Genomic DNA, 24,715 nt, shown 5'->3' with positions numbered 1-24,715 from the left:
GTCGAATGCCTTCTCCAAGTCCACAAAGCACATGTAGACTGGTTGGGCAAACTCCCATGCACCCTCAAGGACCCTGCCGAGAGTATAGAGCTGGTCCACAGTTCCACGACCAGGACGAAAACCACACTGTTCCTCCTGAATCCGAGGTTCGACTATCCGGCGTAGCCTCCTCTCCAGTACACCTGACTAGACCTTACCAGGAAGGCTGAGGAGTGTGATCCCACGATAGTTGGAACACACCCTCCGGTTCCCCTTCTTAAAGAGAGGAACCACCACCCCGGTCTGCCAATCCAGAGGTACCGCCCCCGATGTCCACGCGATGTTGCAGAGTCTTGTCAACCAAGACAGCCCCACAACATCCAGAGCCTTAAGGAACTCCGGGCGGATCTCATCCACCCCCGGGGCCTTGCCACCGAGGAGCTTTTTAACTACCTCGGCAACCTCAGCCCCAGAAATAAATTAAGTATCTAAAAAAAACAAAAAACTATCTAAACAAAATGTGTTGAATGATATCCTCAGCAGGCAGCACGGTGGTAGAGGGGTTAGTGCATCTGCCTCACAATATGATGGTCCTGAGTAGTCTTGAGTTCAATCCCGGGCTCGGGATCTTTCTGTGTGGAGTTTGCATGTTCTCCCCGTGACTGCGTGGGTTCCCTCCGGGTACTCCGGCTTCCTCCCACCACCAAAGACATGCACCTGGGGATAGGTTGATTGGCAACACTAAAAAAATTGGCCCTAGTGTGTGAATGTGAGTGTGAATTGTTGTCTGTCTATCTGTGTTGGCCCTGCGATGAGGTGGCGAATTGTCCAGGGTGTACCCCGCCCTCCGCCCGATTGTAGCTGAGATAGGCTCCAGCGCCCCCCGCGACCCCAAAAGGGAATAAGCGGTAGAAAATGGATGGATATCCTCAGCTGCAGGTACTCGCTGTTCCTCTTGCCTAAATGCCGCGCTGAGTTGCAGGACAGGGAGACAATCAGGAGCACCAAAACAAGCTCGCAAGTGAGCATAGTTAGCAACAGCTTACTTGTTATCACCTACTTTTGCTCTCCAAGCCACAACATTGACAGCTGTCTACTTTGCTGTTAATCATATTTGGATGATTACAATCTGAACACTGTTAGTTCCAATCCAGTTGTAGTTCTATAGTATTTATTTAGTAGCCAGGGAGAAGGTATATTTTTGACAAGACTGATTGTAAATAGAGGTCACAACACTGGAAGTATATTACCTGAGGGGGTGTGGTTACAGGTCAGGGAACTGTTTTCTGACTTAATTTTCATGCATACTATAGAATTTTACATTACATTTTCAATGGTAATAATGTTAGTAAAATATCTACAAAAAAACTAAATTGTGGGGCACATTACATGGGACATGTAAGTGTCAAAAAGACACAAAAGAGGTGGGTCGATGAGAATAAATCTAATGGTAAAAATATAGTGTAGAACTGCACCTATTTGCAGGAAATGTAGTCTTGATTTTTAAAATTTTATTTCGAGGTTTGTGTGGCAGAACTTAGTGTTTTTTATTTCTCAAAGGGTGCTCACGTGCCTGAATATTGTCCATCCATCCATTTCCTACCACTTGTTCCTTTTGGGGTCGTGGGGGGTGCTGGAGCCTATCTCAGCTGCATTCAGATGGAAGGCGGGGTACACCCTGGACAAGACGCCACCTCATCGCAGGGCCAACACAGATAGACAGACAACATTCACACACTAGGGAACATTTAGTGTTGCCAATCAACCTATCCCCAGGTGCATGTCTTTGGAGGTGGGAGGAAGCCAGAGTACCCAGGAGAACATGCAACATCCATCCATCCATCCATTTTCTACCGCTTCTCCTTTTTTGGGGTCGCGGGGGGTGCTGGAGTCTATCTCAGCTGCATTCAGATGGAAGGCGGGGTACACCCTGGACAAGTCGCCTCCTCATCGCAGGGCCACAGATAGACAGACAACATTCACACTTACATTCACACACTAGGGACCATTTAGTGTTGCCAATCAACTAGAAATGTCCGATAATCTTGGGCTGCCGATATTATCGGCCGATAAATGCTTTAAAATGTAATATCGGAAATTATCGGTATCGGTTTCAAAATTATCGGTATCGGTTTCAAAAAGCAAAATGTATGACTTTTTAAAGCGCCGCTGTGTACACGGACGTAGCGAGAAGTACAGAGCGCCAATAAACCTTAAAGTCACATAATATCTACGGCTTTCCGCACACACAAGCGAATGCAAGGCATACTTGGTCAACAGCCATACAGGTCACAATGAGGGTGGCCGTATAAACAACTTTAACACTGTTACAAATATGCGCCACACTGTGAACCCACACCAAACAAGAATGACAAACACATTTCGGGAGAACATCCGCACCGTAACACAACATAAACACAACATAACAAATACCCAGAACCCCTTGCAGCACTAACTCTTCCGGGACGCTACAATATACACCCCCCGCTACACCCCTTCCCACCCCCCCACACCTCAACCCCGCCCACCTTAACCTCCTCATGCTCTCTCAGGGAGAGAGCATGTCCCACATTCCAAGCTGCTGTTTTAAAGTTAAAGTAGCAATGATTATCACACACACACGAGGTGTGGTGAAATTTGTCCTCTGCATTCGACCCATCCCCTTGTTCACCCCCTGGGAGGTGAGGGGAGCAGTGAGCAGCAGCGGTGCCGCGCCCGGGAATCATTTTTGGTGATTTAACCCCCAATTCCAACCCTGAGGCATGTTAAAAAAAAATAATGCACTTTGTGACTTCAATAATAAATATGGCAGTGCCATGTTGGCATTTTTTTCCATAACTTGAGTTGATTTATTTTGGAAAACTTTGTTACATTGTTTAATGCATCCAGCGGGGCATCACAACAAAATTAAGCATAATAATGTGTTAATTCCACAACTGTATACATCGGTATCGCTTGATATCGGAATCGGTAATTAAGAGTTGGACAATATCGGAATATCAGATATCGGCAAAAAAGCCATTATCGGACATCTCTACTAGGAATGTCCTGATCCAGGTTTTTGCACTTCCGATCCGATACCGATACTGACCGATACCGATACTGACCGACACTGGCCTATCCGAGCATGTATTAAAGTTTAAAGTTATTTAGCCTACTTAGTTGTCAGAATTATGTTGAAAAGGGTTTTAGTACTCTTGATAACAACTAGCCAGCTGAATTAGGGGAGTTTGAATAATACACAATGGTTGGTAACAAGAAACTGACCTGTTTATTCAAGGATAAACACAAAATAGACAAAATTATACATGACAAACAGAAATGGCATCATTGAAACTAGGGCTGGGCGATATGGCCTTTTTTTAATATTACGATATTTTAAGGCCATATTGCGATACACGATATATATCTCGATATTTTGCCTTAGCCTTGAATGAACACTTGATGCATATAATCACAGCAGTATGATGATTCTATGTGTTTTGATTGATTGATTGAGACTTTTATTAGTAGGTTGCACAGTGAAGTACATATTCCGTACAATTGACCACTAAATGGTAACACCCCAATAAGTTTTTCAACTTGTTTAAGTCGGGGTCCACTTAAATTGATTCATGATACAGATATATACTATCAGATATATACTATCATCATAATACAGTCATCACACAAGATAATCACATTGAATTATTTACATTATTTATAATCCAGGGTGTGGAGGGGGGCGCCGGATGTAAGTGTCAAAAAGACAGCCAAAAGAGTTTGATATGAGAATAAATCTAAAGTTAAAATATAGGGTAGAAATGCACCCATTTGCAGGAAATGTAGTCTTGATTTTCAAAATGTTCTTTCAATGCTTGCATGTCTACTAGAGATGCGCGGTTTGCGGGCACAACCGCGGAGTCTGCGGATTATCCGCGGATCGGGCGGATGAAATTAAAAAAAATTAGATTTTATCCGCGGGTCGGGTCGGGTCGGGCGGTTGAAATAAAAAAAAATTAGATTTTAAATAGATTCAGGCGGGTGGCAGTTAAACCTATTCGGAAATATATATACATAGTTAAATGTTGTTACCTACATACGAAAAACGAGCAGGCACCTGCTGCATATGCCACAACAGAAAAAAAAAAAGAAAAAGAGATGGACACTTTTACGGAGCGGAGAAGGGACGCCTCGCCGGGGTCCGGGACCGAGGCCCCTTCCCCCGAGAGGGCCCCACCGGGAGCCGTAGCTGAGGCGATCCGCGAGAAGGGCCCGACGCACGTCCAGGGTCACCACCGCGCCCACCGCACTGACACCCCGCCTCGTCCGCCTTCGCTGCGGCCGGCGTCACGCGCAGCAGGTAAGCAGCTTACCTGCCCGCCACCCCCGTGGCCGGGGGCTCGTAACAGGGGTCACTCCGCGCGCTCTGCCCGCGCAGCTTACCTGCCCGCCACCCCTGTTGCCGGGGGCGCGTAACAGGGGTCACTCCGCACGCAGTGCTCTCACGAAAGGGGTGGGGCTCACCCTGGTTGATATAGACAGCAGGACGGTGGCCATGGAAGTCGGAACCCGCTAAGGAGTGTGTAACAACCAACCTGCCGAATCAACTAGCCCTGAAAATGGATGGCGCTGGAGCGTCGGGCCCATACCCGGCCGTCGCCGGCAGCGAGACGCGCTTGGAGGTGCGCTCAGCGCGGCTCCCATATGATTGCGCACTGGTGTGCGTCTGGGTCGTGACGCGAATGTCTGTCCTGCATTGGATCAGTCTCCTTTCTTTAACAGGCAAAAGCTTTATAACCTCACTAATGCCTTGCATCGTCTATATTAGATATATAACAACGGGCGGGTGCGGTTCTGATCAAATGTTACATCGGGTGGATGGCGGATGGTTGACGACTTTCTGATGCGGTTGCGGATGAAATAATTGCCTATCCGCGCATCTCTAATGTCTACATTAAAACATTCTTCTTCATACTGCATTAATATATGCTACTTTTAAACTTTCATGCAGAGAAGGAAATCACAACTAAAAAAATCACTATTTTGTGTGTTGATGTGGAAATGTTTGCCTCGGCATTTTGATGGTGTGGACGTGTGGCACCGAATGGAGATAAGCATTTCGACAGACGTCACAATATTTGAACAATGATGACGGAAACTGTTTTCTCTGTCGTGTCCGTGTGTCGAAAATTGTTATGCGCTTATTTTTTTATTTGATTTTGTGCGTGGCATAGATTTGCCGTGCGCAGAGGTCGTTTGAGCAGGCGCGCACTTTAGCGGTTGCGCTAGCATCACAGCTAACGTTAGCCATGCTGCTACCTCTCTGCTGGGAGAGGACGTATACGTATGTGACGTGTGTAAGAAGTTGCGCTTGCTGTCTGTGAGAAGGAGACAGAAGAAGGAGTGGGAAGAGCCTGTCGTGTAATGCCAGCAGCTAAAAGCAACTGCGTGAGAATCCATAGACCTGTGGATGTGTTGAAGGTGTGCTGGAAAATGCGGAACGGAAATTAGGGAGCAGCAGAAAAGTGGAATGTATTATTTAAATCTGTGCGTTGGAAAACACGGCCCGGAGTTTTTTTTAAACTGGATCTGGATCGGCATTTTCCCATGCCTTGCCGATACGCATTTTTTGCCAAATATCGGCGGCCGATCCGATCCAAATATCGGATCGGGACATCCCTAATCTCTACAATCAACCTATCCCCAGGTGCATGTCTTTGGAGGTGGGAGGAAGCCGGAGTACCCGGGAGAACATGCAAACATGTGTAGCAATATATCGTCCGGAAATTAGCCAAGCATGAGCGGAGGACTAGACCATAGCAGCAGGATGATGTGCAACTTGCCAGTGAATGTCGTGTCCCCATGTAGCACACCAAGCAGGTGGCCTTTGGGATACTGTCAAATAAACATCTCTGTGAAATATCCCGCATGGTGCGGGTACAGTTGTTAAATAAACGCCCCAATTAGAAGAAATACAGTACTTGAGTGTTTCATCCCATCATTAAGGAAATATGATGATCATGGCAATAGTGTTGTTTTCACTATTATTTATGCTCATGCAAAAAGCTTGCTGAGGTGATTCTAATGTAAGCCATCTTCTCAGAGTACAATACAACAGACAGTGTCTGTGAGGCTTAGCCTTAAGCCAGTAGCAGAGTAACTATGGAATGAAAAGCGTCATTTTGTGTGCGTGTGATGCGGGGAAATCGGGTACAGGCATTTCAAATTTACAAACCCAATTTCCATATGAGTTGGGAAATTGTGTTAGATGTAAATATAAACGGAATACAATGATTTGCAAATCATTTTCAACCGATATTCAGTTGAATATGCTACAAAGACAACATATTTGATGTTCAAACTGATAAACATTTTTTTTTTTTTTTTGCAAATAATCATTAACTTTAGAATTTGATGCCAGCAACACGTGACAAAGAAGTTGGGAAAGGTGGCAATAAATACTGATAAAGTTGAGGAATGCTCATCAAACACTTATTTGGAACATCCCACAGGTGTGCAGGCTAATTGGGAACAGGTGGGTGCCATGATTGGGTATACAAGTAGATTCCATGAAATGCTCAGTCATTCACAAACAAGGATGGGGTGAGGGTCACCACTTTGTCAACAAATGCGTGAGCAAATTGTTGAACAGTTTAAGAAAAACCTTTCTCAACCAGCTATTGCAAGGAATTTAGGGATTTTACCATCTACGGTCCGTAATATCATCAAAGGGTTCAGAGAATCTGGAGAAATCACTGCACGTAAGCAGCTAAGCCCGTGACCTTCGATCCCTCAGGCTGTACTGCATCAACAAGCGACATCAGTGTGTAAAGGATATCACCACATGGGCTCAGGAACACTTCAGAAACCCACTGTCAGTAACTACAGATGGTCGCTACATCTGTAAGTGCAAGTTAAAACTGTCCTATGCAAGGCGAAAACCATTTATCAACAACACCCAGAAACGCCGTCGGCTTCGCTGGGCCTGAGCTCATCTAAGATGGACTGATACAAAGTGGAAAAGTGTTCTGTGGTCTGACGAGTCCACATTTCAAATTGTTTTTGGAAACTGTGGACGTCGTGTCCTCCGGACCAAAGAGGAAAAGAACCATCCGGATTGTTAAAGGCGCAAAGTGTAAAAGCCAGCATGTGTGATGGTATGGGGGTGTATTAGTGCCCAAGACATGGGTAACTTACACATCTGTGAAGGCACCATTAATGCTGAAAGGTACATACATGTTTTGGAGCAATATATGTTGCCATCCAAGCAACGTTACTCTGCTTATTTCAGCAAGACCATGCCAAGCCACGTTTTACATCAACGTGGCTTCATAGTAAAAGAGTGCGGGTACTAGACTGGCATGCCTGTAGTCCAGACCTGTCTCCCATTGAAAATGTGTGGCGCATTATGAAGCCTAAAATAGCACAACGGAGACCCCCGGACTGTTGAACAACTTAAGCTGTACATCAAGCAAGAATGGGAAGGAATTCCACCTGAGAAGCTTCAAAAATGTGTCTCCTCAGTTCCCAAACGTTTACCGAGTGTTGTTAAAAGGAAAGGCCATGTAACACAGTGGTGAACATGCCCTTTCCCAACTACATTATTATTTGCAAATAAAAATAGTTTATGAGTTTAAACATCAAATATGTTGTCTTTGTAGTGCATTCAACTGAATATGGGTTGAAAAGGATTTGCAAATCATTGTATTCCGTTTATATTTACATCTAACACAATTTCCCAACTCATATGGAAACGGGGTTTGTAATAATGTGAATATTCGGTTTCTTGGTTAGTCAATATACAGTATGTGCAAAGTCACCAGGAAGCCAGCATTAAAACAAATAAATAGGTGCGTTGTATCTTCGCCCCTTGTGGCTGGGGTCATGGAAAAGTGTGTGTAGAAGACACATCTAAGACAACAATTATCTGCAGTGTGCATCTTCACAAATAAATACTGTCTTTCTTCTTCGCATGAAATCTTAATCTCTCAAATTTCCTTCACACAGACTTACAACCCGTGACGTACTGCGAGTCTGCCTTCTGGTGTTCCATCTCGTACTACGAGCTCAACCAGCGTGTTGGAGAAACCTTCCACGCCTCCCAGCCCTCTCTCACAGTCGATGGCTTCACTGACCCCTCCAACTCGGAACGCTTTTGTCTGGGCCTGCTGTCCAACGTCAATCGCAATTCTGCAGTGGAGCTCACGCGTAGACATATAGGTAATTGTGCTCTTGAGTAATAATGTATTGATTAAATAATGTGGTTTGAGGATGTATATATTATATATACAGTCGTGGTCAAAAGTTTACATACACGTGTAAAGAACATAATATCATGGCTGTCTTGAGTTTCCAATAATTTCTACAAATCTTATTTTTTTTGTGATAGAGTGATTGGAGCACATACTTGTTGGTCACAAAAAACATTCACGAAGTTTGGTTCTTTTATGAATGTATTATGGGTTTACTGAAAATGTGAGCAAATCTGCTGGGTCAAAAGTATACATACAGCAATGTTAATATTTGCTTACATGTCCCTTGGCAAGTTTACCTGCAATAAGGCACTTTTGGTAGCCATCCACAAGCTTTTGCTCAAATTTTTGACCACCACTCTTGACAAAATTGGTGAAGTTCAGCTAAATTTGTCGGTTTTCTGACATGGACTTGTTTCTTCAGCATTGTCCACACTTTTAAGTCAGGACTTTGGGAAGGTCATTCTAAAACCTTAATTCTAGCCTGATTTAGCCACCATTCCTTTACCACTTTTGACATGTGTTTGGAGTAGGGGTGTAACGGTACACAAAAATGTTGGTTCGGTACGTACCTCGGTTTAGAGGTCACGGTTCGGTTCATTTTCTGTACAGTAAGAAAACAACAAAATATAAATGTTTTGGTTATTTATTTACCAAATTTGTAAACAAAGGCTTTATCCTTTTTACATTGGGAACACTATAATAATTCTGCCCACGTTAATCAACATTAAACTGCCTCAAGTTGTTGCTCAGATTAAATAAAATGACAAAACTTTTCTTCTACATATAAAAAGTGCAACATTCAACAGTTTCAAGTCAACTCATCATGCTTAATTTGTTACAGCATTTGGGAAGCCTGTAGTTGATTTTTATTATGTAAATGTTATATTTTTATCAACATGTGATAGCAGGGACCCTGCCATTCAAAACTAGGCTGCTCCATTACTCTTGATTAATGTAACTATAGCTGAAAAAATGTTACAATAGCAATAGGAGAGACTATTCATCCCTGAACACCATGGAGTTCATGTAGGCTTAATGATGCAGTTACATTATTATATCAACTATCAGAGACAGAAACTGTTCATTTAACATAATGTCCTTGTTTGCTGCTTCAACACAGAAAAAGGTAAAGTGAAATAACAGACAGACAGGGCTTTGCTGTCCGTAACACACACACACACGCACACCGCAAAATGAGCTAACGTTACGCTAAAAGCGAATTAGCCTTCACCTCAAGCCAGGACTGCGAGCAAGCTGAGCTACCTTTTATAATTTTAGAAGGTCAACGGGCTCATAGTGATGTTACTAGTAGTTGACTGGGAGGTGTTTATTATAATTTGGGGAGAGTCCGCTGCCTGGTGATTACCTGCTAAACGCTAAGCACATGCGCTCTGAATACACACTGCTGATTGGCTGTTACCGCTATGTGTGTAACCAATCAGATGGTTGTGTGGGTGAGACAATGCTGGGTGCTGTGTAGAGTACTGACAGAGACAGAGGCAGAAGGAAGCGGAGCAGCTTGTTAAGACTTTAGCTTAGGCTGCTACTTAATATGTTCATGTGGAAACTCGTTCGGTACACCTACGAACCGAACCGAAACCCCCGTACCGAAACGGTTCAATACAAATACACGTACTGTTACACCCCTCGTTTGGAGTCATTGTCTTGTTGGAACACCCAACTGCACCCAAGACCCAACCCCCGGGCTGATGATTTTAGGTTGTCCTGAAGAATTTGGAGGTAATCCTCCTTTTTCATTGTCCCATTTACTGTCTGTAAAGCACCAGTTCCATTGGCAGCAAAACAGGCCCAGAGCATAATACTACCACCGCCATGCTTGACGGTAGGTCTGGTGTTCCTGGAATTAAAGGCCTCACCTTTTCTTCTCCAAACATATTGCTGGGTATTGTGGCCAAACAGCTCAATTTTTGTTTCATCATAACACAGAACTTTCCTCCAGAAGGTCTTATCTGTGTCCATGTGAATACTACCACCATGGTGGTGGTAGTATTTTGCTCTGGGCCTGTTTTGCTGCCAATGAAGCTGGTGCTTTACAGACAGTAAATGGGACAATGAAAAAAGGGGATTACCTCCAAATTCTTCAGGACAAGCTAAAATCATCAGCCCGGAGGTTGGGTCTTGGGCGCAGTTGGGTGTTCCAACAGGGCAATGACCCCAAATTAGGGGTGTCCCGATCCGATATTTGGATCGGATCGGCCGCCGATATTTGCCAAAAAATGCGTATCGGCAAGGCATGGGAAAATGCCGATCCAGATCCAGTTTTTAAAAAAACTCCGGTCCGTGTTTTCCAATGCACCTATCTAAATAATACATTCCACTTTTCTGCTGCTCCCTAATTTCCGTTCCACATTTTCCAGCACACCTTCAACACATCCACAGGTCTGTGGATTCTCACGCAGTTGCTTTTAGCTGCTGGCATTACACGACAGGCTCTTCTCACTCTTTCCTGTGTCTCCCTCTCACAGACAGCAAGCGCACCTTCTTACACACGTCACAAACTGTCACGTCATACGTCACATACGTATACGCCATCCCCGAGCAGAGAGGTAGCAGCATGGCTAGCATTAGCTGTGATGCTACCGCAGCCGTGCTAGCAACGCTCCCTCTAAGGTGCGCGCCTGTGCAATTGCGCACGGAAAATCTATGCCACGCACAAAATCAAATAAAAAAATAAGCGCATAACAATTTTCGACACACGGACACAACAGAGAAAACAATTTTCGTCATCATTGTTCAAATATTGTAACGTCTGTCGAGACGCTTATCTCCATTCGGTGCCCCACGTCCACACCATCAAAATGCCGAGGCAAACATTTCCAGATCAACACCGTATGAAAAAATTAGTGATTTTTTTAGTTGTGATTTCTTTCTCTGCATGAAAGTTTAAAAGTAGCATATATTAATGCAGTATGAAGAAGAATGTTTTAATGTAGACACATAGAATCATCATACTGCTGTGATTATATGCATCAAGTGTTCATTCAAGGCTAAGGCAAAATATCCACATATATATGGTGTATGGTGACATGGACTAAACATATCCACATATATATGGTGTATGGTGACATGGACTAAACATATCCACATATATATGGTGTATGGTGACATGGACTAAACATATCCACATATATATGGTGTATGGTGACATGGACTAAACATATCCACATATATATGGTGTATGGTGACATGGACTAAACATATCCACATATATATGGTGTATGGTGACATGGACTAAACATATCCACATATATATGGTGTATCGTGACATGGCCTTAAAATATCGTAATATTAAAAAAAGGCCATATCGCCCAGCCCTAGTTCAATGATGCCATTTCTGTTTGTCATGTATAATTTTGTCTATTTTGTGTTTATCCTTGAATAAACAGGTCAGTTTCTTGTTACCAACCATTGTGTATTATTCAAACTCCCCTAATTCAGCTGGCTAGTTGTTATCAAGAGTATTAAAACCCTTTTCAACATGATTCTGACAACTAAGTAGGCTAAATAACTTTAAACTTTAATACATGCTCGGATAGGCCAGTATCGATCAGTATCGGTATCGGTCAGTATCGGTATCGGATCGGAAGTGCAAAAACAATATCGGTATCGGATCGGAAGTCCAAAAACCTGGATCGGGACATCCCTACCCCAAACACACGTCAAAAGTGGTAAAGGAATGGCTAAATCAGGCTAGAATGAAGGTTTTAGAATGGCCTTCCCAAAGTCCTGACTTAAAAGTGTGGACAATGCTGAAGAAACAAGTCCATGTTAGAAAACCAACACATTTAGTTAACCTGCACCAATTTTGTCAAGAGGAGTGGTCAAAAATTCAATCAGAAGCTTGTGGATGGCTACCAAAAGCGCCTTATTGCAGTGAAACTTGCCAAGGGACATGTAAGCAAATATTAACATTGCTGTATGTATACTTTTGACGCAGCACATTTGCTCACATTTTCAGTAAACCCATAAAAAATTCATAAAAGAACCAAACTTCATGAATGTTTTTATGACGAACAAATATGTGCTCCAATCACTCTATCACAAAAAAATAAGAGTTGTAGAAATGATTGGAAACTCAAGACAGCCATGTCATTATGTTCTTTACAAGTGTATGTAAACTTTTGAGGGTTGTAGGGTATACCAGTACTAAGAATGTACCACGGTACTAATGAAGTACAAACGGTACGATACTTCGTTTAAAAAGTACCGGTTCCTTCTTTTTGTTTAATAATGCGCAAGCTGCGCGTAGCGCTAACGCTGCTGGTAATATGAGCCGTGTAAACACTTCCAGCTCATACAGGTGGAAACAGTGTGTGGAAATAGAAGAAGAAGAATGGCAGAAGCAGCAGTTGTACTGGTTGACAAAGAGGGTGCACAAAGCGTAATATTGATGTATTTTGGTTTCAAATCAAACAACAAAAGTGAAGCAATAAATACAGAGTGGTGCCTTAAAACATACCTCGCCAAAGGCGGCAATACTTCGAATTTAGCAAAACATTTAAAGGACGAGCATCCAGACCTGCATAAGGAGTTTAAAGACCGACAGGTAAGAATGTAGTTAACTAGCTCTCTATTTTCTGCCTAAGTATATACGTAGAAGTCGCATACAGCTGGTTGGCTGTAATTATTAGCTTATTAGCGATGTCAAACCCACCCACGTACAGTAAACTAATGCAAGGGAATTTACTGAATTTGGTAACAAATTCCCAATATTTGTGTTTTTTCTTTAACAATGTCTGTTTTACCTGGGGAATGGCTTATCTGTGTAGTTTAGCCATATTTATTACAATGTCAATAAAGCTTTATATGTTATTCCAACCTAAACCTAGATCATACCTGCCAACTACTCCGGTTTTCCCGTAATTCGTACGGTTTTCATCAACCTATTCCGGGTTACGGTTGCAGTGATAAAAAATACGGTTTTTCATTAATTAAAAAAAAAAAAAGGGTGAAAACTACGCGAATTGCACCTTGTGCAGACAAGATTTTTCGATCGGACACGGAGGAATTAGCGATGTAAAAGACCACCTTAGGACAAAAAAACACAAGTCTAATGCCGTTGCTAGCGATACAAGTGGAAAACTTTCAACGTTTTTCGTCGCCCAAACAGATTCTTTGGATGTGATAAATGCCGAATTTTTTTTTCCGGAGGCAATAATTGAGCATGGATTTCCAATCGCACTGGCTGATCACATGGGACAGTTAAATGTTTGTAATGCAACCTTTAAAAATCATTACGCGGTGATCGCGGTCCCAAAAATAAACTTTTCTTGCATGATAATGTCCAGAAAAATTCGCTTTATATTACTATAGAGTCCTTTTAACGAATGAGTTTGATGGTTTATCACAAACCTTAAATGAAAGAAGTCCTTTGTTCTCCTGCACCATATGCATGCGCTTTGGCCTTGCTTCGTGTTTGGTGCGCAATCCTGTCGGCTCTATTTCACAGCACGACATACTGTTAAAAGTGTTTATACTATTTATGCTTTCAAGTCCAAGTTGAAGAAATCTTGTTAAATGTTGACAGCATAACTACCAAAATACAGAAGTATGTCCTTAATATTTTTGCAGTGCTATTTCTGTTGAAAAGTTCAAATGATTACATTAGAGATGTGATGTGCCACTTTTCAAGTGTCTGATGGCTTAAATTAATTTTCATTAATTTTTCATATTTTGAATTCTTTTGAAAGGCTTACAAAAAAACTACATTTGAATTGTAATTCCATGCTATTGACAGGACTATTAATTTTAATGAAGTTAGCTTACCATGTTTACAGTATGATAATTGTGATAGAAATGTGAATTTTAGGCACAGAATATTTTTTACAATTGAACAAGGCAGTAGATTATACAAGCTTGGACAGAAAGTTAATAATGACACCAATTTTTTTTTTTTAATGGAATTGTTTAGTACTGTTTTACCATTTGTTTACTGTAAAAAGTGTTTATACTGTTTATACTTTCAATTAACAAATTGAAGTCTTGTGAAAGGTTGACAGGATAACTGGCATTAACTGTCAAAATAATTTCAAACTATTGAAGTTAGCTTACAGAATAAACATGCCAATCAACCCATATGATTTTTGCTGTAATATTTTTGTTTTGAAAAGTCACTGTGACTGATAGAAAAGTGATGGTTTTAGCAACATTTTAACCTGTCTGAATGCTAATAATAATTTTGCGTCGGGGGGCGAAGCCCTGAACCCTCCACCAGGACTTTGTCCTGGACCTACCGGGGCCTGCGGCCCTTGGACCCTGGCTACTAGGTTTTTCTGATTTCAAAAGTTGGCAGGTATGCTAGATTATGGCAGGCTATATGTAAAGGGTCACATCAAAATATTTTCAAGAGTTATGCACCTCAAAATAATTAGTTCTGCCACTAGGTATCACTATAATTTTATTTTTCACCTACAGAAGTCTGATGTTTTTGGTGGTTGTCCAGGGAGAGGGACTTCACCCAGTGCAGATTCCAAAGATGCTAAAAGGTTCAACAGGGCAGTTGCTGAATTCATCTGCGTAGATCAGGGGTACTCATTACGTCGATCGCGAGCTACCGGTCGATCTCGGAGGGTGTGTCAGTCGATCACCAGCCAGGCATTAAAAAAATACTCCTAAAAATGAGCGATCATAAATCTTCACTATGACGTCACTTTCGTCACTTGATTGACATTCATGGCACCCGGGGGTCTTCTGAGATGACGCTGGCTGCTGCCAGCTCATTAAAATTACCGACTGGAAGGCGAGAAACACTTTATTTCAACAGACTCTGGCGCCGTACCTGTCGTCAAAACTCCAAAGACCGACTGCACAGTTGCACAGTTGCGCTAACAAAACAAGAGTCTCAGAAAGCTGGCGTGCACAAGCTAGCAAGCTACGGAGTTTGCCGACAATGTATTTCTTGTAAAGTGTATACAAAGGAGTACGGAAGCTGGACAAATAAGATGCCAAAAACCAACCACTTTCATGTGGTATTGGACAGAAAGGAGGACTTTTTTTCTCCTCCATTCGAAAATGCGGACGTTTTTAGCACCACTGTCTGATTCCAATCAATGCAAGTCATCAGAATCAGGTAATACACCAACTTATATTCTTGTCTTCATGAAAGAAAGGAATCTATATGTGTAAAACATGCCTGTATTATCTTTAAACACCTTAACTTGTTAACAATATTAACTATATGTGTTAAACATGCTTGCATTATCTTTAAACACCTTTAACTTATTAACAATATTAACTATATGTGTTAAACATGCTTGTATTATCATTAAACACCTTTAACTTGTTAACAATATTAACTATATGTGTTAAACATGCTTGTATTATCTTTAAACACCTTTAACTTAATAATATTAACTATATGTATTATGATAAATAAATGATAAATGGGTTATACTTATATAGCGCTTTTCTACCTTCAAGGTACTCAAAGCGCTTTGACAGTATTTTGCTTGTATTATCATTAAACACCTATAACTTGTTAACAATATTAACTATTATGTATTAAACATGCTTGCATTATCTTTAAACACCTTTAACTTGTTAACAATATTAACTATTTGTATTAAACATACTTATAATATCATTAAACACCTTTAATTTATTAACAATATTAACTATATGTATTAAACATTCTTGTATGATCATTAAACACCTTTAATTTATTAACAATATTAACTATGTGTTAAACATGATTGCATTATCATTAAACACCTTTAATTTATTAACAATATTAACTATTTGTGTTAAACATGCTTGCATTATCATTAAACACCTTTAACTTATTAACAAAAACATATATTTCATAAATAAGTAAATATAAATTATATATATGAATGAGGTAGATCCCCACGACTTGATCAATTGAAAAGTAGCTCGCCTGCAGAAAAAGTGTGAGCACCCCTGGTGTAGATCAAGTGCCATTATACATGGTTGAAAAAGCTGCATTTCAAAACCTTTTACAGCAACTGGATAAACGGTATGACCTCCCCTCAAGGCACTTCTTCATGTATAATGAAATTCCTAAGACATATGATGAGACAAGGTCTATAATTAATGCGCAGCTGACAGAAAATCCATTCTTCTCCTGCATTACTAACCTATGGACAAGCCGGTCAGTAAGAACATACATGGCTGCAACACTCCAGTTCATCACAAAATCCTGGGAAATGCATTCCTGGTGCATAGGATGCGCTGCACCGCAGTCTGACCACACAGCTGAAACTTTGAAGGAGGCCCTGGAGGACATTGTCACAGATTCCTGTGGCCTCGATATGGCCAAAATGTCTGGCATCACAACAGATAATGCAACGAACAACCGCAAAGCATTTGCAGACCACCCATGGAGTCCATGTTTTGGCCACAACTTGCGTTTAGCAGTCAAAAAAGCCATAGAGACTGATCGTGTGAAAAGCTGTCTGTCCCGCATACGCAAGACAGTTTCTGCTTTCTCAAGATCAAATAAGATGTCACGACAGCTGAAAGACAAACGATCTTTAAAACTGCCACAATCCATGACGAGCCCACCCGATTGGGTTCCACCTATGATATGGTGAACCGCTTTAGTGAGCAGCAGAAAGCAGTCTGTGCTGTTCTGTCTGATGACAGAAAGAAGTGGTACCTCATTCCGAAAGACACGGACATGACAACTTTGTAAACAGTGAGGGATGTTCTGGCTCCACTTAGTGATTTCCCAGTTGCCCTCAGTGGAGATAAAGAAACAACACTCATCAGTCCTGCCACTGCCGTAGAAAATACAATCCTGCCTTGAAGATAGGGAAGCTGACCGTCCACTGGCACTGGAAATGAAGCAAAGAAAACTTTGAACAGAGATATGATGGCCATGAGCTGAAGATGGCACTCAACATTTCCACTTACCTTGACCCAAGATTTAAGAGTGTGTTTGTTAATACTGAAGAAGAAGTTAAGGGTGAACTGTTCTCTGAAGCTCACACAGTTCCACTTTCTGGGGAGCAGAGACACGAGCAACAAGAAGGATGAGAAGATTGACGAGCAGGTGCTCCAGCAAAGAAAAAAATAAGTGGTCTAAAAAGCTTGCTCTGCATGATCACCTCAGAAAAGAAGGGGGCTGACAGTCCCACAACAAGACAAGAGTCTTTCATACTGACATCACCCAAAAACAAACTAAACTGTGAGATGACAGACTATACGCAGTAGAGAGACTTCAGTGCTGCAGAGGACCCCCTGCTGGTGGAGTCAACATGATAAATGATAAATAAATGATAAATGGGTTATACTTCAATAGCGCTTTTCTACCTTCAAGGTACTCAAAGCGCTTTGACAGTATTACCACATTCACCCATTCACACACACATTCACACACTGATGGCGGGAGCTGCCATGCAAGGCGCTAACCAGCAGCCATCAGGAGCAAGGGGTGAAGTGTCTTGCCCAAGGACAAAACGGACATGACTAGGATGGTAGAAGGTGGGGATTGAACCCCAGTAACCAGCAACACTCCGATTGCTGGCACGGCCACTCTACCAACTTCGCCACGGCAGACTTACCCATCCTGGCTCAGTTTGCAAGACAATATCTGTGCATTCCAGCATCAAGCTGTGCGTCTGAACGTGCCTTCAGCACATCTGGAAATATCTGCCGTCCAATGCGTTCTAGATTGAGTGAGGAGCACGTAGACATTCTTGTTTTCTTGGCGAAAAATCTGATGAAGGATAAAGGCCTGAGTCAGTAGAGACTGAACAGCCAGAACAAGCTGCCTTGTGGGGAGTAGGGAGAAGGGACATAACATCCATCCATTTTCTACCGCTTATTCCCTATATATATTTTGCTGCTACCCCTGCTACGTTTATTTTGATTTGAATGTTTTAATTAATGTATTTTCATTGTTCTAAGTTTGTGTTAAAGGCCTACTGAAAGCCACTACTACCGATCACGCAGTCTGATAGTTTATATATCAATGATGAAATCCTAACATTGCAACACATGCCAATACGGCCGGGTTAGTTTACTAAAGTGCAATTTTAAATTTCGTGCGAAATATCCTGCTGAAAACGTCTCGGTATGATGACGTCTGCGCGTGACGTCGCGGATTGTGGAGGACATTTTGAGACAGCATGGTGGCCAGCTATTAAGTCGTCTGTTTCATCGCAAAATTCTACAGTATTCTGGACATCTGTGTTGGTGAATCTTTTGCAATTTGTTCAATGAACAATGGAGACAGCAAAAAAGAAAGCTGTAGGTGGCCGACTTCAGCAACACAAACACGGCCGGTGTTTCATTGTTTACATTCCCGAAAGATGACAGTCAAGCTTTACCATTGGCCTGTGGAGAACTGGGACAACAGAGACTCTTACCAGGGGGACTTTGAGTTGGATACGCAGACACGGTACCGTGAGTACGCTTCCAAACATTTGATCGCTTGCGCGTACGTGCGTGCCGCTATGTGCATGTCACGTAAATAATTCAATGTATACACCCTGATGATTATCTTGTGTGAAGACTGTATTATGATGATAGTATATATGATAGTATATATCTGTATCATGAATCAATTTAAGTGGACCCCGACTTAAACAAGTTGAAAAACTTATTGGGGTGTTACCATTTAGTGGTCAACTGTACGGAATATGTACTTCACTTTGCAACCTACTAATAAAAGTCTCAAAAAGTCTCACGTACGTAACTTTGGGGACTTTGGGGAAATATATGTGCTTTGGGGAGGTGAACGGTACTTTGGGCTGTGGGATTGAGTGTGTTGTGCAGGTGTTTGAGTTGTATTGGCGGGTTATATGGACGGAAGGGGGGAGGTGTTTGTTATGCGGGATTAATTTGTGGCATATTAAATATAAGCCTGGTTGTGTTGTGGCTAATAGAGTATATATATGTCTTGTGTTTATTTACTGTTTTAGTCATTCCCAGCTGAATATCAGGTCCCACCTGCCTCTCACAGCATCTTCCCGATCTGCCCTCTAGTCCTGCACTCTCACTTTCCTCATCCACGAATCTTTCATCCTCGCTCAAATTAATGGGGAAATCGTCGCTTTCTCGGTCCGAATCGCTCTCGCTGCTGGTAGCCATGATTGTAAACAATGTGCAGATGTGAGGAGCTCCACAACCTGTGACGTCACGCTACTCGTCTGCTACTTCCGGTACAGGCAAGGCTTTTTTATCAGCGACCAAAAATTGCGAACTTTATCGTCGATGTTCTCTACTAAATCCTTTCAGCAAAAATATGTCAATATCGCGAAATGATCAAGTATGACACATAGAATGGACCTGCTATCCCCGTTTAAATAAGAAAATCGCATTTCAGTAGGCCTTTAAGTGTGCATGTTACTTACTTGTTACTAAAAGAGAAGTTGTCCAGTATGTTAGTAGTGTTATTTAATACCATTTTATTTCAGTGTTATACAATTATTTGAGTGCAATAAGAAAAAACAACTATGTTCAATGCCTTTTATTTTTATTTTAATGTTCTAAAACTGTTATTTAAATGCAGAAACAAATGTATGTTTATTGTAGCATAAGATTTTCCTTTAAAATAAAGTCAGTATTGACATTTTTGTGGTCCCCCCTTTTTGTATCAACATACAGTTGTGTGTATTTCTGGAGTGTATAATCAAACTTTTACACTGTCTTTTATTTTAGGAAAGGGTGTCAGGTTGTACTACATTGGCGGAGAAGTGTTTGCTGAGTGTCTCAGTGACAGCGCCATCTTTGTCCAGAGTCCGAACTGCAACCAGCGCTATGGATGGCATCCTGCTACTGTATGCAAGATCCCTCCAGGTCTGTTCAGGAGAAGTATACACATAAACCTAAGATTAGCAGAAAAGGCAAGCCATAAAGTCAGTATACGTTTTCTCTTTGTTAGGTTGCAACTTAAAGATCTTCAACAACCAGGAATTTGCTGGTCTTCTCACCCAGTCGGTCAACCAGGGCTTTGAGGCGGTTTACCAGCTCACCAGGATGTGCACCATTCGCATGAGTTTTGTCAAAGGATGGGGAGCTGAGTACAGGTACGTTAAAAAAGTTTGACATTGTGACATTCTCAGGGCACTCACTGTCATTTTTGTCTCACAATGTGGTCGAAGAAAGCAACTATTTTCTTTTCACTTTCTAAAATGATTAAGTTATGGTACAGGTAGTCCTCGGCTTATTGAGGAGTTCCAATCCTAGACTGTGTTGTGAGTTTTAGCTAAGCTCACTCGCACTGCACACAGAACACATGAAAGACATAAACACTATATTTTCATATTCAGTCAAACCGGTTCAATTCAAGGGAAAATGCAAAAGTGGCTACTATAAACCGGTGGCCACCAATGTTCCGCTTAATTTTTCATGTGTCTGAGCAAATGCACACCCTCCCTGAGCATTCCTTGGACCACTTGTGAGCAACATCACACTGCGGCCACACCTGTCCCAAACCTGACATAACAGCAAATTAAAATTCCTTTCTATAGTAATCAAATTGCATTGGTCATTTCCATCAGATAATTTGTAATATACCGTATTTTCCGCACCATAAGGCGCCCTGGGTTAAAAGCCGCGCCTTCAATGAACGGCATATTTCAAAACTTTGTCCACCTATAAGCCGCCCGGTGTTGTAAGCCGCATCTAACTGCGCTAAAGGAATGTCAAAAAAACAGTCAGATAGGTCAGTCAAACTTTAATAATATATTAAAAACCAGCGTTCTAACAACTCTGTTCACTCCCAAAATGTACGCAAATGTGCAATCACAAACATACGTATATCAACATGGACAGAGCTGCGTGAAAAAAGCCACCCGGCCTCTTCGCGTAAACTTAAACTTACCTTAACCACTCGCTCATCTTTTCTTCATCCATCCCTTCGAGTTAGCTTTTATGATGACGCCGGCTGGAAAGGTCTCTTTTGGCAAGGTCTTCCTTTTGAATATCACCATGGGTGGAAGTTTCTGGCCATTAGCATGGCAAGCTAGAACCACAGTGAAGGATGACTTCTCATTCCCTGTGGTGCGAATATTGACCGTACGTGCTCCCGTTGTATCCAGTGCGGTTCACAGGAATATCAGTTGCTGTGAAATAGTAATCCGTGTGCGGATGGAGAGATTGCGTCTTTTCATGAACCGGATCCCTGACGCTTAGTAGGAGCCATTTTGTGGTCTTTACAGATGTAAACACACAAAGGAAATGAAACGTACGGTATATCCGCGCGCTTTTTCTTCTTCTACGCGGGCGGGTGGTTGCTTACAGTAGAAGAAGAAGCGCTTCCTGTTCTATGGGGGCGGGTGCTTACCTTGGCGGTTGCTTGCGTAGAAGAAGAAGCGCTTCCTGTTCTACCGGGAAAAAAGATGGCGGCTGTTTACCGAAGTTGCGAGATCGAAACTTTATGAAAATGAATCGTAATATTAATCCATATATAAAGCGCACCGGGTTAAAAGCCGCACTGTCAGCTTTTGAGTAAATTTGTGGTTTTTAGGTGCGGCTAATAGTGCGGAAAATACGGTAAGTGATTTGGCCCATTTACAATGAAAATAACAAACACATCTTGTTTTTTATGACCTGTATGTTGGGGTCCTGCGTTGGAAAACATTTCAGATATGAACCCCTTTTTAGAGATCAAAATTTAGTTCAACTTAAAACATTCACCTTTTGCACAATGACTTGCACGACTTCCTCCCACATTCCAAAAATATGCATGTTAAGTTCTTTGGAAACTCTAAATTGTCCATAGGTATGAATGAGAGTGTGAATGATTTGTGTCTGTATCTGTCCTGCCATTGGCTGGTGGCCAGTCTAGTGTGTTCTCCTCCTCTCGCCCGAAATCAGCTTGGATCGACTCCAGCTTACCCCGCCACCTTATTGAAGATAAGTGGTATAGAACATGTGTGGATGTACAAGTTTATTCTGCTAATTTCCATTAGCCTGCCAATGAGCTGTTCCATTGTACGTTAGCATTTTAAGCTAACGGCATTTGGGCCAACCTTCATTCTGAATAATTGAATATTGTTTTCACTCTATACCAAACTGTACTATTCCTTTAATGTGATTCCTACATGTATGTGCACCTAATGTTTAAGTTGATGTACAAACCCCGTTTCCATATGAGTTGGGAAATTGTGTTAGATGTAAATATAAACGGAATACAATGATTTGCAAATCCTTTTCAACCCATATTCAATTGAATGCACTACAAAGACAACATATTTGATGTTCAAACTCATAAACTTTATTATTTTTTTGCAAATAATAATTAACTTAGAATTTCATGGCTGCAACACGTGCCAAAGTAGTTGGGAAAGGGCATGTTCACCACTGTGTTACATGGCCTTTCCTTTTAACAACACTCAGTAAATGTTTGGGAACTGAGGAGACACATTTATGAAGCTTCTCAGGTGGAATTCTTTCCCATTCTTGCTTGATGTACAGCTTAAGTTGTTGAACAGTCCGGGGGTCTCCGTTGTGCTATTTTAGGCTTCATAATGCGCCACACATTTTCAATGGGAGACAGGTCTGGACTACAGGCAGGCCAGTCTAGTACCCGCACTCTTTTACTATGAAGCCACGTTGATGTAACACGTGGCTTGGCATTGTCTTGCTGAAATAAGCAGGGGCGTCCATGGTAACGTTGCTTGGATGGCAACATATGTTGCTCCAAAACCTGTATGTACCTTTCAGCATTAATGGTGCCTTCACAGATGTGTAAGTTACCCAAGACTTGGGCACTAATACACCCCCATACCATCACAGATGCTGGCTTTTCAACTTTGCGCCTATAAAAATCCGGATAGTTCTTTTCCTCTTTGGTCCGTAGGACACGACGTCCAGTTTCCAAAAACAATTTGAAATGTGGACTCGTCAGACCAAAGAACACTTTTCCACTTTGTATCAGTCCATCTTAGATGAGCTCAGGCCCAGTGAAGCCGACGGCGTTTCTGGGTGTTGTTGATAAACGGTTTTCGCCTTTCATAGGAGAGTTTTAACTTGCACTTACAGATGTAGCGACCAACTGTAGTTACTGACAGTGGGTTTCTGAAGTGTTCCTGAGCCCATGTGGTGATATCCTTTACACACTGATGTCGCTTGTTGATGCAGTACAGCCTGAGGGATGGAAGGTCACGGGCTTAGATGCTTACGTGCAGTGATTTCTCCAGATTCTCTGAACCCTTTGATGATATTACGGACCGTAGATGGTGAAATCCCTAATTTCCTTGCAATAGCTGCTTGAGAAAGGTTTTTCTTAAACTGTTCAACAATTTGCTCACGCATTTGTTGACAAAGTGGTGACCCTTGCCCCATCCTTGTTTGTGAATGACTGAGCATTTCATGGAATCTATTTTTATACCCAATCATGGCACCCACCTGTTCCCAATTATCCTGCACACCTGTGGGATGTTCCAAATAAGTGTTTGATGAGCATTCCTCAACTTTATCAGTATTTATTGCCACCTTTCCCAACTTCTTTGTCACGTGTTGCTGGCATCAAATTCTAAAGTTAATGATTATTTGCAAAAAAAAAAATGTTTATCGGTTTGAACATCAAATATGTTGTCTTTGTAGTGCATTCAATTGAATATGGGTTGAAAAATATTTGCAAATCATTGGTTTCCGTTTATATTTACATCTAACACAATTTCCCAACTCATATGGAAAAGGGGTTTGTACTTTTTGTGTATATTAATGTGTGCTTAGCTTTACAGTGACTTCATGGACTGCTTACATATTTGGCAAACTAAATTCCAACATTCAGGCAGGGCCTGTACAATAAGCAATTGGATTTGAAAAAGAGAGCAAAACGACAAGACAAAATGGATCTCAATACAAATAACACAGATTTGTTTTAAAATCTGTCTGTATATATGTATTTTGCCTTTTTATACTCAATTGGCCCTAGTGTGTGAATGTGAGTGTGAATGTTGTCTATCTGTGTTGGCCCTGCGATGAGGTGGCGTCTTGTCCAGGGTGTACCCCGCCTTCCGCCTGAGTGCGGCTGGGACAGGCGGTAGAAAATGGATGGATAATATATGCATCATCGACGTGTAAGCAAATGATATGATGTCATATTGGCCACACGTCCATCACCACGAGTCTATTGGCAATCTGGGAAACCCTGATTTTTGGACATTTATTGTAACAAAAGAAACATCAAAGACTGAGGAAAGAATGGTTTTACTTTATTCCACAAAGTTTAAGTACAAGATGTCCTGTAAACATTCAGTGCAAAATGTTTCTATCCAGTACTGTTAGGTTATTTAGCTGCAATTATTTGCCAAAAAGTATAAAAGTGTAAATGCGACCATTCCTCATGGTCTATCAGAGTTTTAAGTGACACGTCAACTATAACAAATCTTGGTTGATTAATTTTTGTATTAAACCTTGCAGCCACACAAAACAATATCATTGCAAGTTTTACAACTAGTGAGTGCTGCAGTATACAGTGGGAAAAAAAAATACAAAATTCCCAAATGCAAAACAAGAGCTGAAAGTGTGTGGGTTGCGTACCAGAGGAGGAATGTAAGCAG

The 24,715-nt window shown here is 41.7% G+C and overlaps 1 protein-coding gene across 1 annotated transcript in view; it reads left to right on the top strand.

Annotated features, from left to right (window-relative positions):
* The window catches only part of smad3b (SMAD family member 3b), a 52,903-nt gene that overhangs the window by 23,242 nt on the left and 4,946 nt on the right, over window positions 1–24,715 (top strand). The window contains exons 6-8 of the mRNA XM_061969492.2: window positions 7,969–8,181; window positions 19,863–20,000; window positions 20,086–20,230. Of these exons, the coding sequence (XP_061825476.1) occupies window positions 7,969–8,181; window positions 19,863–20,000; window positions 20,086–20,230 (496 nt within the window). The remainder of the gene's footprint in view (window positions 1–7,968; window positions 8,182–19,862; window positions 20,001–20,085; window positions 20,231–24,715) is intronic.

The sequence above is a fragment of the Nerophis lumbriciformis genome, linkage group LG10 (genome assembly GCF_033978685.3).
Source record: "Nerophis lumbriciformis linkage group LG10, RoL_Nlum_v2.1, whole genome shotgun sequence".
NCBI lineage: Eukaryota > Metazoa > Chordata > Actinopteri > Syngnathiformes > Syngnathidae > Nerophis > Nerophis lumbriciformis.
The sequence above is the reverse complement of the archived record's forward strand: the minus strand, read 5'-3'. Positions and strand labels throughout refer to the sequence as shown.